At 41.4% G+C, this 16,395-nt stretch overlaps 1 protein-coding gene across 1 annotated transcript in view; it reads left to right on the top strand.

Annotated features, from left to right (window-relative positions):
* Nucleotides 1-8,556: 8,556 nt before the first annotated feature.
* frs3 (fibroblast growth factor receptor substrate 3) overlaps nucleotides 8,557-16,395 on the top strand; it is a 28,758-nt gene continuing 20,919 nt past the window's right edge. Inside the window, exons 1-4 of the mRNA XM_062544928.1 lie at nucleotides 8,557-8,886; nucleotides 10,707-10,831; nucleotides 12,312-12,400; nucleotides 13,562-13,748. Coding sequence (XP_062400912.1) covers nucleotides 12,335-12,400; nucleotides 13,562-13,748 — 253 coding nt within the window. The 5' untranslated portion in view covers nucleotides 8,557-8,886; nucleotides 10,707-10,831; nucleotides 12,312-12,334. The remainder of the gene's footprint in view (nucleotides 8,887-10,706; nucleotides 10,832-12,311; nucleotides 12,401-13,561; nucleotides 13,749-16,395) is intronic.

The following is a 16,395-nucleotide window of genomic DNA, read 5'->3' as shown; positions in this document are numbered from 1 at the left end:
TGGGAGGTCTTTCAGACCTCTACCAATAGTCTGGATGAGTATACAGAGGCTGTCACATCATACATTAGTTTCTGTAAGGACAGTTGCATACCAACACACACCAAGGTGTGCTAAAACAATGACAAACCCTTCAGGTAGGCTCAGAAGGTTAAGAATGGAAAAGGAGGAAGCGTTTGAAAGTGGAGACAGAGACGGCTTCAACAAGGCTGTGAGAGAGGCTAAACAACTGTACTCTACTGTACAAACAAAAACAATCGGTTCTACCTAGCATGAGTTGCTGCAGGCAACAGTGCAAAACTCTGGGGGCATGAATATGGGTTATGAGTTAATGCTATCGGGAAAGGTAGCCTACAGATCCCCAAAGAAAAAATGTGTGGAGCTCTTTGTCTTACAGCAATATAAAAGCATATATAACACAATTCTAAAATCTTTTATTTACGTTATAAACATTATAAAACCCCAACTTACACAACGGGCAAAGTACAAAGTCAGTGAAGGGGCGAGGTCGCATGAACTAAGGCTATTGTGTGGCATGTGAGAGTGTAGAACTGACCCATCAATGTTTTTGCATATCTTCCTAAAAGTATTAAACTAGCAGACTTCTCAGACTTTAGATTTTGCACTTTGCCTGTAGTTTAAATAATGCCCCCCTGTATACTGTTATTTCTGTCAAATAGTCAGGAAAATCTACTGCGATGTTTGGAAATTTGAGTATGGAATTCTGAAATGGAAGATATATAGGAACCCTGAAACCTATAATCTATTGCCTCAATGATAACCTATCTTGGTCTTAAAAACTCAGAACCTGGATCACCTGAAAAGAACTAATCTCTTAGAGCTTGATTTTGTCTTAAACAGAGCACAGTCTGCCTTGATAACCAATGACATCCTCTCTGCAGCTGATTCTGGGGCCTACTTACTATTATCATTATTCCTTGACCTCAGCGCAGTCTTTGACACCATCTCTCATCGGCTTCTGGAGCCGCTTCAAGGAAAACCCTGATTTACTTTGACATAGCGAAATTGCCCCAGAAGGTATATGCTTTTCAGAAGTAAATGCATAACCCAGTCTTCCTCAACCTACTCAAGTGCACCAATTGACGTTGTTTTTGGTCCCAAATGAAAAAAGTACATTTCTTATCATCCAAAAATAGACCCTATGTTGTGAGAATGGAGTTTCCCTCTAAAAGCTTATAGGCAGGAGGTAATCCAATTCGATGTTGACCAAACTGAGGCCAGGTTACTGGTGAGACTTTTCTAAGGCTATCAATGTTATGTATTGGTATTAACACTACAGCTCCATGAGTCCTATAGGAAGCATGGGAGAGATCCAAAATGCAGAGCTCCTTCCTTCGTTTATTGTTATTTTCTTCCTCACTGCCCATGTGAAGCAGACCTGTTAGCCTTTCAGTGAAATGGTATACTTTGACCTCCATCTCTTCCATGGTGTGCATGCACCACTTGGAAAAAACTACCGCTGATGAGTATGCCCTCATTGAAACAGTTTACAATTTTGCCATGTTAAAGGAAGCCGTAGCCGACTGTGACTCATTACAATGTAGCTGTTTCAGAGGTGAAGAAATGTATTTTTTCTTGCTTGTGATCTAAAGTTGTGTTTTATGCGTGTATCATAGCCTTCTTTAACAGTTATCAGTTTAACAGTTTAACAGTTATCAGTTTACAGTTAACATTGATCAGTTTACAGTTAACAGTTTATCACTGTATGTTTCCTGAAATCTTTCCTTCTCCAGTATCAGGCCCAAATTTGTCCTCTCTTTGCTTATGTCTTTCTTCCTTTGTTGATAGTCAGGCTGTGCAATGGCAAGGTTTTGGCCCAAGTTAGAGATGGCTCACTCTGTTCTTGTAAACTGTTTTGCAGATCAACTACTGGGATGAGTGGGGAATATAAACAGGCTATGGACAGTACAGTGGGTTGCAAAATTGTCAACCCTCTTGAAATTCATCATGATTGATGATCATGAATACGGTGGCCCTGAAGTGCATAACACAACGGCAAATCACACAACACAACACAACACAAATAAGACAACACAACACAAAAAGAGAAAACACTGCCCCGAAGTGCACAACACAACGGCAAATCACACAACACAACACAAATAAGACAACACAACAAGAGAAAACATTGCCCCGAAGTGCACAACACAACGGCAAATCACACAACACAACACAAAAAGAGACAACACCATTAACCAAACGGATAGGTACCCTTGGGCGTCATGAATCGTCGCTCATTTTTATTTAGAAAAACACATTTTTGTCCATTTTTGCCGGACATACACTTTAAGAGTCACGGCCAAAGCCGATCCAAAGACCGCTTTTCTCCGGCAGCAGCCATCTTCTTTGTTTTCAACAACCGTCGCAACTCTGACATTATGTGAAGTCCACCCACCAACTCTATACACGATGTGATTGGCCTGACCAGAGTTTTGTTTTTCCAGCTCACAAGCCAAAGGAGTTACTAGACAACTCTGCAAATGACATACTTCTGCTTAGTGTAGATTCTAGGCTAGTAACAGGCAGGTCAGCACAGTTGATCTGTTGACTGTTGTTGCATGTCTCGTGGGCAAAACAAGCTGTCCACTTAATCAGAGTCAGTGTACTGAAGAAGGAACAGATTAAATAGACAGATATGGAAGGTTTGCAAAATAATATGCTCCCTTTACATAGTAGTTTTAGAATACTAAAAATACATAATTTTCCATACTTTTCTATTTTGATACATGGGGTGGTTAATGTATTTTGTAGTCAATTTTGATACACTTAAGATTAGGGTATTTCATAGTTCATAATACATTTTGATGTATTTTTCCCCATCCCTGCCAACAGCTAGAGCAGACAGGCAGCTACAGTGCTACACATGGGGGCATTTGTAAAACCATTGCACTGTAGCTGCCTGTAGCTACTGGCTGCAGTAACTCAAGCCAGGTTCCAGATGGACCTGCAGAGCAAATTCATATTTGCTGACAGGTTTGTCTAGGTAAATAAATAATATCATTCAAATATTCAGAGATTCCATTCAGATTCATTCAGAGAGACATCTCTGCTAACAAGGGACAGGGGTGAAAAGCAATATTGGATATCCGTGGTCTTTTGGGCCTCAGATGGCACTGCATTAAAACCAGAACTGTTTCTGTAAAGGAAATCAGTGTATGGGCTCAGGAAAAAACTTCTGTACAGTTTAATGTTCTATCCACAAATGCTATTAAAACTCTACCATGAAAAAAGAAACCATATTCAGGCATGATACAAATGCTGCCATCTTATCTGGGCCCAAGCTCATTTAAGATGGGCCTAGGTAAAGTCTAAAGGTCAAAGGTCAGCGTCTATGATGGTATGGTATTAGTGCCTATAGCATGGGTATATCTTGTAGCCTGGATGTTCCCTGCTGCCTAGCGCAATTTGATTCACACTCCTAAGGCAGCCTGGAAACTACCGCCCTAATTTTTGCCTCAGATTGGGGACCAATCACAGAACAGGTGGGAAAGCAAGACGATGATGAGCTATGCACAGACGTATTTGATAGACATCCGTGGCGGCCAATGAACGAATCTGGGCATTTTTTCAAATACGAGAAAATTAACTTTTGGTTCCCAGACCACGTCTTATTGAGAAGTGGTGGCGCTAGCCAGGCTAGGTATCTTGCACATCAAGTCAGAATTAATGCTGCATGACGCAGACTTTATACATCACCACCATCCAGATGTCTTTTTCAGAGAGGATCTTGAATATTTCAGGAAAACAATGCCAAACTTTGGACAGGTCTGTACAACAGACAGGCCATTTTACACTGGGTGCAATGAGAAACATGGTTGAGAATAGAATAGAAACTTTATGTGCCACACAACAATGTTTTGTAGCTCAATCCGGGGGGTGGGGTGGCAGAGATCATGGCGCGAATGTGAGGCGTCCCTGATGATCTTGGTTGCTCGGTTCAAGCTGTGTTCAGAACACAGAGAGTGGACTGATGGAAGGTCACAACCTATTGGAGGCTTTGGTGACAACTCTCTCTAATTTCCTCTTGGTGCGACTGTCAGAGCTTCCATACCAGACGGTGATTGAAGATGAGATGATGCTTTCGATGATGGCTTTGTGGAAGAGCACCAAAAGGGTTTTGTTGACATGAACCTTTTTCAGTTGTCTGAGGAAGTAAAGGTGGGTGGTGTTAATGTTCCATTTCAAAGAAATCTAAAGGAGTCAGTCAAGGTTATAGGCTGTTCACATACAATAGACGGGGCTTTGGTGTTACGCCACCTTCTCATGTCCACAATCATTTCTTTGGCTTTTGAGGCATTAAGTTGTGGTACTGGGACTCATCATTGTCACTAATGAGGCCGATGATGCTGATGTCATCTGCATACTTCAATACTTTGACAGAGTGATGGTGAGATCTCATGTCATTAGTGTAGATGGAGAACAGAAGAGGAGATAACACACAGCCTTGTGGCGCTCCAGTGTTGAGGGTCAGAGGCCGTGATGCTGCATTGTTATCCTTGACTGATTGAATATTCCTCAGGAACTCCAGTATCCAGTGACACAGAGCTGACTGAGTTGATGTTCATGGCTTGAGTTGTAATCTAGAGAAGATGATGAGTGGATCAGTGGTGTTAAATGTAACCTGCGTTGTGTGGAACCACCGCGGTCCAGCCCTGCACACGCCCGGACTCGAACCCGCGAGACAGCAGCACCACGGATCGGGAGTCGAGCGCGCTAACAATCCAGCTAAAAGCCCAGGCTACTAGCTTTCATGCCAGCAGCGCTCTTGAAGCGTCGGGGAGTGAGGTTTACTAACGTTACACAGCATAGCTAGCCAGCTAGCACCCGTTACACTCACCCCCCTAAACCTCACTCCCGATCCGGGTCACGGCACCAATGTAACCTGCGTTGTGTGGAACCACCGCGGTCCAGCCCTGCACACGCCCGGACTCGAACCCGCGAGACAGCAGCACCTCGGATCGGGAGTCGAGCGCGCTAACAATCCAGCTAAAAGCCCAGGCTACTAGCTTTCATGCCAGCAGCGCTCTTGAAGCGTCGGGGAGTGAGGTTTACTAACGTTACACAGCATACAGTAGCTAACCAGCTAGCACCCGTTACATAAAGGCAGAGCTAAAGTAAGTGATCATCATGCGTGTGTAGGTATTGCTTGACTCCAGGCGTTGCAGACTTGCAGTATAGAGTGAACTCCTAGGTTGATTAGCCTGGGTTTCCCATACTGCCTTGCGCGGTGATTTCTTTCACGCTGCTAAGGCAGTCTGGAAACTAACGCCCCCATTTTCGCCTGATGTTGGTGGCCAATCACAGAACAGGGGAGAAAGCAAGCCCATGATGAGCTATGCAGAGACGCATTTGATTGACATCCGTGGCGCCCAATGAACCGATCTGGGCATTTTTTCAAATACGAGAAAATGAACGTCTGGTTGCCAGACCACGTCTCATTTGAGAAGTGGGAGGCGTTAGCCAGGCTATACACTCTAAAAAATGCTGGGTTAAAAACAACCCAAATTTAGTTATTTTCAACCCAACTGCTGAGTAAAATGGGGTCCAACACAGCATTGGGTTATCTTAACCCAGCAAATTGGGTTATTAAATTTAACCCAGCGGATGGGTTGATATTTTAACCAATTTGTTGGGTTATTTTGACACGAATGTTTAGTTAAATTTACATAATGTTTGGGTTATATTTGAAACCAAATCCCAAAAAAATCCACTGGTTCATTTTTAAAACACTTCCAAAATAGCCAAACTTAAAGTCACACATTTTGTTGACAGCTTGGATACAGACAATATATTATAAGAGAAATGGGCAAGAATAGCCATGCAATGAAATAAAACAGACATGATTATTTATTTTATACTTTTCTTTATTTTTGAACAGTCTGTGATAGGCTACTTCCATGAAGGCAGGCAGATTCCACAGTCCGTTTCGGGGGTCAGCCCTGTCAATCAAAGAAAAAAAAAGAATCAGTTATTTACAGAGCTTTATATCAAGACTTCCATGAACCATTATCAATGAATGATGTTGACAAACATTAAAAATCCACCAGGAGACCTAATATTATGGCGTTGTTTTAATCCTAATACAAAACGTGCGTTTGGAGATGAGCTGGATAAGCAGGCTAATAAACGTAATTTCAGTAGTGGCGATGCTAACGTTAGCTAGCCAATGTTAGCACGTTATTCAGTCAGTGGACCCAAGGTGTTTGTAACGCTACTACCAAAATACACCCAATAAGTAACATGGCTATAATATGAAGCTACCCTAAATTAGTTAATAAGATGTTGTTTGCCATGATTATTACCGTCAGTTACGTGTGTTGGGCAGAGACTACTTCGCTGTAGCCTAGCTAGCTAACATTAGCTGCTAGCTGATAAACCTCAGCTGCACCACAAAGCATTTTGTTACTTGTCTGCTAACATTACCTACAGCTGTTATGCTAATTTAAGTTCGTTGTAAAAGTTAATTTTGTTTCTGTTCAGCGGTTCATACCCAGTGAACACAGAACTGTGTTTTTTATGAGTCTGTCTTTGTGTGGATTTAACATGAACAGATATTGTAAGTTAATGTTAACTTAGCTTAGCTAATATAGCTGTCATGCTTGAGGCTGAATGAAATCGTCAGGCAGAATATTCATTCATATCACAAAAAGGGTATGTCTCTGGGTGGACTTTTAAAATCCGTCTGGATTTCTTTTTAAAATTCAGAAGTTAAAAACAGATACATACCTTCTGAAATCGCCTGATTTCCATTGCATTTGTTGGCAGCAGCTGCTGGACTGGACGGTTGAAAGAATATGTCTACCGATTTTTTCCTTCAACCTCTCAAATAACTAGGCAGCTGTGTTAAAGTCACCCAGGTGCTGGGTAGTGTGCTCCACATCAGGTGGGGGAGAGGAGGGGCACAGTCCTAAATGGTCAACCCAGCAGCGCTGTACTATCAACCCAACAAGCTGGGTTACAGAAATGACCCAATACGAGTTAAAACCCAATAAAATGACCCAGCAGCCTCAACCCAGCGGTTTGGTTGAAAAAATAACCCAGCATTTTTTAGAGTGTAGGTTGATGGCATCTTCTCCAGACTGTTGAACATTAGGTTCTCAAAACTCTACCAAATGGTTTCCTCAGTTCCCAAACATTTGTTGTTCAATTAAGAGGTGAAGTAACACAGTGGCAAACATGCCTCTGTCCCAACTTTTTGGTGAGGCGTTGTTGCTCAAAATGAACACATTTTCCAAAAAACAATACCGTTTGTATAATCTAGCGATTCTGCATATAGGCCTACTAAAGTAGCCTGATATAGCAGCAAAAACATTTGTGATACGATTTAGGAAAACCCTTCACGTGGTGCAATTTTACCAACTTCTCAAGGATTTTTGAGTGCACCATGTGAAGGGTTTTCCTAGATCGCATCACATTCAAGGAATTTAAAGTGGAACATATTGCTGACTATTAACTAAACCTATTTTATACTACTGCTTGGTCAAATTTCCTATTGTGATAGATAGATAGATAGATAGATAGATAGATACTTTATTGATCTCCAAGGGGAAATTCAAGATTGATGCGCTATTTGGAACATGCGTTATTTTTCAATATACTGCACGGCTATGAAGGGCTTATTACACTTGAATATTAATTTGCCAATGTGTAATGTAAAAACAGCAACGTTGTATCTAAGACAGCGGCAATATAAACAAAAATGATAGTAGCAGTGGTATAAGCGGGATAATCAACTCCGCCTGCGGCGTCGGGACCTTATTACCACTTTGAACGTGCATTATTTTCCTATAAACGCACGGCGCGTCGTTGATTATCCCTTAGCCTACATAATAGGCCTGCAATAAACCCCATTATTGTTCAAACTTCAAAGGGTTTTAGCAAGTTTATAACAGCAGCTGAACATGATGATCATCAAAACTGACAATCACTTTGAATATGTTTTTTTTTTTTCAGACATAGTACAGTGTCAGTTATTCTAGAACTGTATTCATTTCACTTGCACACTGGAACAGAGACAGAAGCTCCAAGATTTGTTCTCACAGTCCTTCTAACCATAATAAGATAGGCTGTCTTCATCACACTGCATTGCCATACAAGTTTACTTTGCTGAATTTTAAAGGGAAGTTCATGAAGCAAGCTACACCCAAAGACAAGTGGCCAATTGTCATGCATATATTTTCACAAAATATCTCAATGGGATGAGAATGAAATGCTATACAGACCCTGAATCATTATAGCCTACACGTTTGATGACAGTATGCTGCCAATAAAAGTGCAGGCTATACACCCATTAATCCCCTACATAGCCTTCTATGTAAAAAACATTGGGCCAATGCCAGCGTTGTGGTCTATAGCTCTGTTGTTCCAGTATTGATAACAAGATAATAGATGATGGAGAGTTGCCATCCAAGAGTAGAGTTGCAAAATCCAACCAGCAGGCTCAGTCACTTGCTTTCAAGTGTTACTTGTAACACACATTTAAGACCGGCATTGTTACCTATGTCCTTTTACATATCTGAAGTTATTCGTGTACGTCACCATCCAATGGCAAACACGTTCTCACATCATCTCTTGGTCCTCCAGCGGCTCTACCTTCTTGTCGCGGCACCAGCCCTCGTTGTCTGGCTGTGAACTCTAACCTCAGTGGTCGGGAAATGTCAGAGAGAGGCCCGTGCTGCAGCAAGGGGGCGTTTAAGGGAAAAACAATAGCCTTTATTGTTATATATTTAATAATAGTCATTTTTGTCGGATGTGCAAATATATTAATCAGCGCAAATCAACGATTCTCCATTCTCGTCCGCTGACAGCAAGCGCGCGGCAGTATTTGCAGCCTTCATCTCGTCTCGTATTGAAATCTTGGCCAAACATGTGAGTAGCAATCGCAGCTAAATTGTTTTTCCGTAAACATATAATGCACCTTCTGTGGAACCTATGGCTGATGCTTGTCTGCCTCTCTACTCTATTAACATATCTTCCCAGTAGTGTTGAATGAATTTCCAGTTATTCGTGCATTCATGGTCCTCAGTGCTAGTCATCAGCGAACGCGGCAGCTTCATGTATGGTGCCTTTGTGTCATATCTTGTGAAGTGATTCGCTTGCGTTGTCACCTCATGCAGATTTCACAGTGCCATGTGAGGATTTTCTCCCCTGTGCTCAAGGTTGGCATTTCAGTTAGTCAGTAGCCTATCGTTTCCTGATAAAAACGTTTCTGGATTCAAGTGGCACGTTAAAATGAGCTCTATTGCACTAGCCTGTTTATCAGTCCTCTCTATTGCATTTGCAAAAGCTATGATGGCTCACCTCACTGGCATCATTGTTGGAAGACGGATATTGTTTGAATAGAAAAATAATCGTTATTAGGCTGGTCTATATACAACTACTTGTCTGTGTCGTAGGCTACAAACGTTGCCATTTGAAATTATTTTTCATGACATACAGCGCTGGTCCCGCGTCATTCAGAATAGGCTGCACATCGTTTGGCATCGTGCTCTGCAGTTGTTTGAAGTAGGTTACCTGCCTTCGGAATAGTAGTCTGAATTCAGGTTTGTTGGTCTGCGTTTTTCCTGTTATCATCCTCCCGGGGATATTTGGACATATTGATTTCCTCACACATAGGCTATGTAGCCTACACATCTGGTTATCACCTGTGGATTTTCTTACAAATAATCCGATTATTCTTGACTATTTGTTTTGTGTGTCCATAAATAGGCTTATTTTTTACCCACTATGTCTGATGTGGTTTGGGGATTGATAGGTTTCCCATTAAATGTAGCCTACTGTAACGCGATAGGCTACAACGCATTGTGAAACATTGTTTCAGATTGTGCCCATTGATGCATTTCAAGTAGCCCAAGTTGAAATCGCGATTGGTAGGCTACATAGCCTAAGACAAAATGTTGTATGTAACTAACAGTACTGAAGTTTTGTTTTCAGTCCAACTTGATAGACCATTGCAGCTTATTGCCATAATAGGTTACCTCGCTTCAAGTTCTGGCTTGAATGCGAATGTTCTGATGAAATTTAGACTTGGTGGCACTCAGATGTTGATGAGTTCTTGGTACAGAAGTGGCCATAGTACACAGTAGGCCTACATGCCAGAAGTGAAAGTCGCATTCAAAATCTCAACACTAATGAGCCATCTTTTCCAAGTACATGGCTGAAAATAAAGGGTTTCAGAGAGGAACTGATTGCCAGTTGTAAAATATCTTGGTCTTACCCTCCATAGACCACCAAAAATCCTGTTGGCAATGGAAAAACATGATAAAGTGCTAACTTGTGTTTCTTGATGATAATTGGCAGTGCCTTGCATTGCCTTGAAAAGTTCTTGAATTGTGTGGGAATGACGGCTGTCTGTCCCTGTGTGGGAATGAAGTTGTCTGTCCCTCATATGACCATATGCCATCACAATGCATTTCAAGATTATACCAAAACATACCTCATAAAGTAGCAAACTGACAGATTATGTGGCTTTAATGTAATCCCAGTGAAAGATACTTTACACTGATACTGGAGAGTCCTGATTAATTTGCTTGCAATAATTTATGTTCTTGTCAAGATTAATTATCTTTGTAGTATTTTAATTACATCCAGCCAAAGAGAGGTCATAGAAACCTTAGGGAGTGGGCTGGTGGTGGATGTGGAGATATTAATGTAAAGTCAAACCCAAGACTTTTCTTTCAATCTGTCAGGAGAGGGGGTACTCGACACCTCAGGGAAATGGTTTTCCAACAAGAGGGCTCCTTCCTTGCCGTGACCCCCAGCAGAGAACTCTGGGATTGACAGAAGCATCACTCCCACTGATGGCCTGGTGTGGGTAAGAACTAAAACCATAAATATTTGAAGATGGAATAAGAAGCACATGTATTAGTTGTGTCCTTTACCTTTAGTCCTCAAAAGTCTTAATAGGGCTCGGGCACACGGCTTGTATTCTAGGAATATTGCCGCCATGTTGGTAGTGCACCGAACGTAATATCCATTCACTCAGATGCTGAAGACAAGAAGCAGAAATAAAGTATTAGCAATTCTTTTCCTCTTGCGATCGTGGGTTGCGCTGTTACACCCCACTACACAACAACATATGACCAAGAAGGCAAAAACTAAGTAACAGGAACACACACAATAGGTGGGAGAAAATCCATAGTAATCCATAGTAAACTAAGGAGTGAGGCTGCCAATATGGCTGTGCCCGCTAAGTTTTCACGTCATGATCCCGAGTCCTATTAGACTACAGCCTCTGATTGGTCAATCAAGCAGCTGATAGGTCTGACATGTCTGAATTGAGCTGAAAGGGAGCCACTCACTCACTCAGTTCAGATTCCATACGTACATAGTAAATATTTGTCTCTATAGTCTTTTTTAATGTTTTCTTTTTAATCTAAATTCATTAAATTCATTTCTTAAAGCCAAAGCTACAGGTGCTCTTTTGTATATAATACATGCTCCCATTAATAAATACCGTAGTCTTTCAGAAACATGTGTTTTGGCACATAAAACACTTTAAATACTTATTTTAAAGAAATATCTAGCTTTCTAGATATATGTTGTAGACATATATCTTACTAGATTTTTGCTTAACTTTACTTGACAACAGACAAAAAGTTCCTTTTACTATGAGATTTAAGGGACTACAGATAAGACTAGGAAGCTAACTGTGCAATAAGTGTAATGATATCACCAGATGAGATGCCATTGTCAGAAAATAAACTCATCCTGGTATAATGCAGAAACCTTGCACTTTGCATTGGGTTTAATAACCAGCTTTATAAACAAATCACAGCGCACTGTTATTGTACACGGGATATGTCATGATTCATGATGTAGCTCTTACTGTAAGGTGTTTCAGTTCCCACTCTCAGCTGACTGCCATTTAGAATGGAGCAGAGACTATAGCACATTTCCATAAAATGCTGCTGTCTGCAGTCTGTTATTACTGCTACCAACTGTAGGTGTCTCTATTTTGGTAGACATATCTTTTTAATAACCTACACAAAACTATTTAGGTAGTGCACACATGTTGGTGTAGAAGTGTAGGCTGCAAAATAACTAAATGTCACAGTATCATAGGAGGCTGTGGCCTTAGTTGACTGAGTCGTGTAGCTTACTCCCTCTATGTTAAAAAAAAAATGTTCTTAAATAATATTTTTGCCCAATTTCTTCATTCCAGTGTACATTATGTAAGACTAAAACGGTGTGTGTGTCACTCGTGTGCTTTAGCTGTCTGAAGGCACTACCTATAACGCCAACCTTTTCCCTGCCCGCACCGCATATTTGATCTTTCTCTCCTCCTGGGCCAGGTTTCAGCTGTCCTGCTGAAGCTATGGGGAGCTGTTGGAGCTGTCTATACAGGGACTCCATTCAAGACAACCACCCCAACAAGTTCAAGGTACTTGTTTTGACCTGCACTTGTATTATGTTTTCCATAAGAATTCTAGTATTTTTTGTTTGTTTTCGTGCAAAATGTTTAACTTCTCTGTGTTTAAAATTTTCTGTTCAATTACATTTTGCAATAATTCTCCATTTATCATACAGCTCACCATTTGTTTGACTTTGTAATATTTAGCCTGAAACATTATTCTGTGGAACCAAATCTTGTAGAATAAAAGACTTTTCAACCCTTCAAGACGACCTGTTTCAACTGAAACTCTCGGTGTTAGATCATGATTTTGTTAATTGCTATTAATTGCATCTTAATTGTGATGCGCAGGATTTCATGTGTATAAAGAAAACAAACAAGGCACATTTTCCTACTTTTTGGACAGGACAGGGTGGAATGCCCACACACAAGGATGGGGTATCTGCAGCTCTGTTTCCTGATAACAGAATGGGGCCGTTTAGCATGTGCGAACGCATAGGGTGCCTCTCATTTGGTGTTTTATACACCCTCCCTTCCTTCCTCGATCCTCGTCCTCACTGATCTAGATAAAGAATGATGGGGCGGCAACAATGGGATAGTCTATCCAGTGTTAGTTATAGATCAGTGGGAACGAGCCTCGAGGATCGAGGAGAGTGTTTGAAAGCAACCCAGAGTCAGTCTCCCTCTCTCTCATTCCCCCTCACAGCATCCACTTTGCAACTCTTTGGACTTTGACAGTGTTCAACACATGCAGTGAAGAACAGTCACTGCTGCTGTGATTTGATTACAACTGTTAGATATACTTCCATGTAGTGCTCACCCGGTCAGACTACATTTACATACAGCTTTTATGATTCAGTGTACTGAACAGTATCATGTAGCATAACAACCAATGTGTTGATGCATTTTGATGAATCTTCCACTCAAAGTGTTGCAATTATTTAGAAATGAGATGAACATTGTTGAAATGTATCAGAAAGCTTCAGACACAAACATCCCTGGAAACCAATCATTGTCTCCCTGTTGTTTTGCTTTGGTCAGTGTGGTCAATCAGATTACTTCAGATGGTATGAAGTTAAGGAACAACAGCCCTCACAGTTATGGTCTACACTGAGACAAAGGCCCTCTGGGATTTCTACTGAATATTTGATGAAGCAAAATGAAATGAAATAATAATTTCTGTCAATGCAGGTGACCAATGTGGATGATGAGGGAAACGAGTTGGGCTCGGGAACTATGGAGCTCACACAGACAGAGCTCATCCTGCACACACGGAAAAGAGATGCTATCCGGTGGCCCTACCTTTGTCTCCGGCGCTATGGCTACGACTCGAACCTCTTCTCCTTTGAGAGTGGGAGGCGATGCCAAACTGGACAGGGTGAGTCTTCAAAAGGAGTTCATACAATTACATTTTAGACACATAAATGCTCCCATCTTGCCAAACTCGTTTAAAGTAGTAACAAAGGTAGTTAAAGGAACACACCAACTTTTTTGGGGAACTTTGCTTATTTGCCATCTACTCCACAAAATACCCTTCTCTGTCAGTGGGTTATCACAGTTAGCCTTTAGCTCTCCTTTAGCCATAGGCTAGCTATATGCTAACTGGTGTAACCCACTTACAGTGAATTATGCTTAGCCAGGTTAACGGTGTCAGACAGGGTTTTTGCATGCACAGGAACGAGAAGGGTATGTGTCCTCTTATTACCCTGGGATAGATGACAAATAAGCTAATTTCCCAGAACCTACTTGTTATGAATTACAAGAGGTTTTGTTCCATTTTTTTAATCACACAGAATGATTCAGTCCAGTAATTGTCATTTGATGATCTTGAAGATCTTGAAGAACAAATGTATAGTCAGTGTTGCATTTCTCAGCTTAGGGGGGTTCAGAACACTACAGCCAGATTTTGATGGACTCAAAGGTTGTAAGATTTTTTTTTATATTGGCTTTGTTTCACTGGTATTTGGTATGTGCTTGAAGAGATCAGAGTTAAGCTCAACCGAGACAAAACTTTGCAAAGTGTTTAATTAAACATAAACCCCTGCTGAGGAGGCCATTGTTTACTTGATATTTTTTTTAAACAAACAAAGCTGAGTCCGCACACTGAGCTCCATGTTGTAACTGTTTTTAATCAAGTTACTTTTCGGGCTAACACCCTTCTTCAGACTTGAAGAAGGCCGTTATTTTTTGCCAAAGCATTTGTAAATGTACACTATATTGCCAAAAGTATTGGGTCACCTGCCTTGACCCCCACATAAACTTCAGTCACATCCTATTCTTAATCCATAGGGTTTATTATGACGTTGGTCCACTTTTGGCAGCTTTAACAGCTTCAACTCTTCTGGGAAGGCTTCCCACAAGGTTTAGGAGTGTGTTAGGAGTGGGAATTTTTGACCATTCTTTCAGAAGCGCACTGGTGAGGTCACATACTGAAGTTGAACGAGGAGACTGGCTCTCAGTCTGCGCACTAATTCATCCCAAAGGTGCAAAGGGTGGACCGACGTCATATTAAACCCTATGGATTAAAGTGTAAGATCTTGCGTGACATTTCTGTGGTTCAGATTGGGTTGCGGTCTCGAACTGATTCTAAGTGTATACAAACTATTCCAAAGTTTACAGACTGATTGGTGCTTCGTTTTATGTGTAGAGACCTAGAGCAAGCTGCTGACAAGGTTTGGCGCTGTTTTGAGCAATGTTAGTGGATTAAAAATGTGAGTTTGAAAGCGTGTGGCTCTTTGCCCTATGCCAACCCACTATTTGCGGGGCTGTAGCTATTACCCATAGCTATTGCTCGTGCTAGCTCTGTACTGCGTGATCAACGAAAAATACTTCTTCCACGGCTTAGTTGATGTATATTCATTCAGAAAAACACATTTAAAAGGTAGTGCGGCCCCAGCTGTGGCGCAACTGGCTGGGGCACCTGCATCGCACGCCGGCAACCCGGGTTCGATTCCCGCCCCGTGGTCCTTTCCGGATCCATCCCTGCTCTCTCTCCTATTCGCTTCCTGTCATTCTCTACTTTCACTATCAATAAAGGCATAAAACGCTCAAAAAAATATACTTAAAAAAAAAAAGGCAGTGCGGTGCACAGTGTATCCACCTACAGATGGTACGGGTTGAGAATGCTCCTTTCATTCCCGCACATCGGGACTCCCGAAGCATCGGGAAAACTGCAACCGCAAGGGGGCAACATAGACCGCCCGAGTTTTCGAATGTTTACAGCCTACCTCACAGCTCTCTCACTCGACGTAGCCTATAACTCAGTCAGTCCAGCAGAGATGCCAGAGCAACGTTTTGGTCAACGGAGAGGGAGAGAAATGCTCCGCATATCCGTCTCATTTAATCATTAAAATGAAAGTGATTGGCGAAATTAATCAAACGACGTTTCAATAAACCATTGTTGAAATGAATGAAAATGGTTTTAGAAACCTATAGGCCTATCAGAAGGACTATTTCCTTCAATTCAACCTGAAATAGGCTACTCGAAAGGCAACCTTAGATTAATTCATGAATTCATTACGGTTACAAGACCGCATTTCCGTGAATAGGCTATTATTGTCAACGTCAAGGCGAAGACGAAAGAGATGGACAAGATGGACATTTTGGCAACATTTACATGCTAGGAATACTTAGAAATGTGTAAGCTATTTTAAAACGGAGGCTTGTTCATTTTAACCGGCGACGTTTCAAGTAGCCTACATTTCCCGAATAAAGCCTATTGAAGTTCACATCCAGCTGTGGCGCAAGTGGTTGATGCATAGGTATCGTATGCCAGCGACCGGGGTTCGAAACCTATAGTCGAAGAACCTCTCCGGAACTCATCAAAAGAAAATGCATCGATTTATTAAAAGAAACGAAAGACATCCTGTTTTGAGATTCTTTTTATGTTTGCGATGTCTGCTGAAAAGAAAAGTTAATATGTTAATTCGTGGTTCAGCGCGCACTCACACACATTTTTACATTGACATAGTGTCGGGCTCAAGTGTCGTGTCGTCCTCAGTGCCGCATATAGGCTATAATGTAGT

This window comes from Sardina pilchardus, chromosome 9, assembly GCF_963854185.1.
Source record: "Sardina pilchardus chromosome 9, fSarPil1.1, whole genome shotgun sequence".
NCBI classification, from domain to species: domain Eukaryota; kingdom Metazoa; phylum Chordata; class Actinopteri; order Clupeiformes; family Clupeidae; genus Sardina; species Sardina pilchardus.
This window is presented reverse-complemented; position numbering and strand designations above follow the sequence as displayed.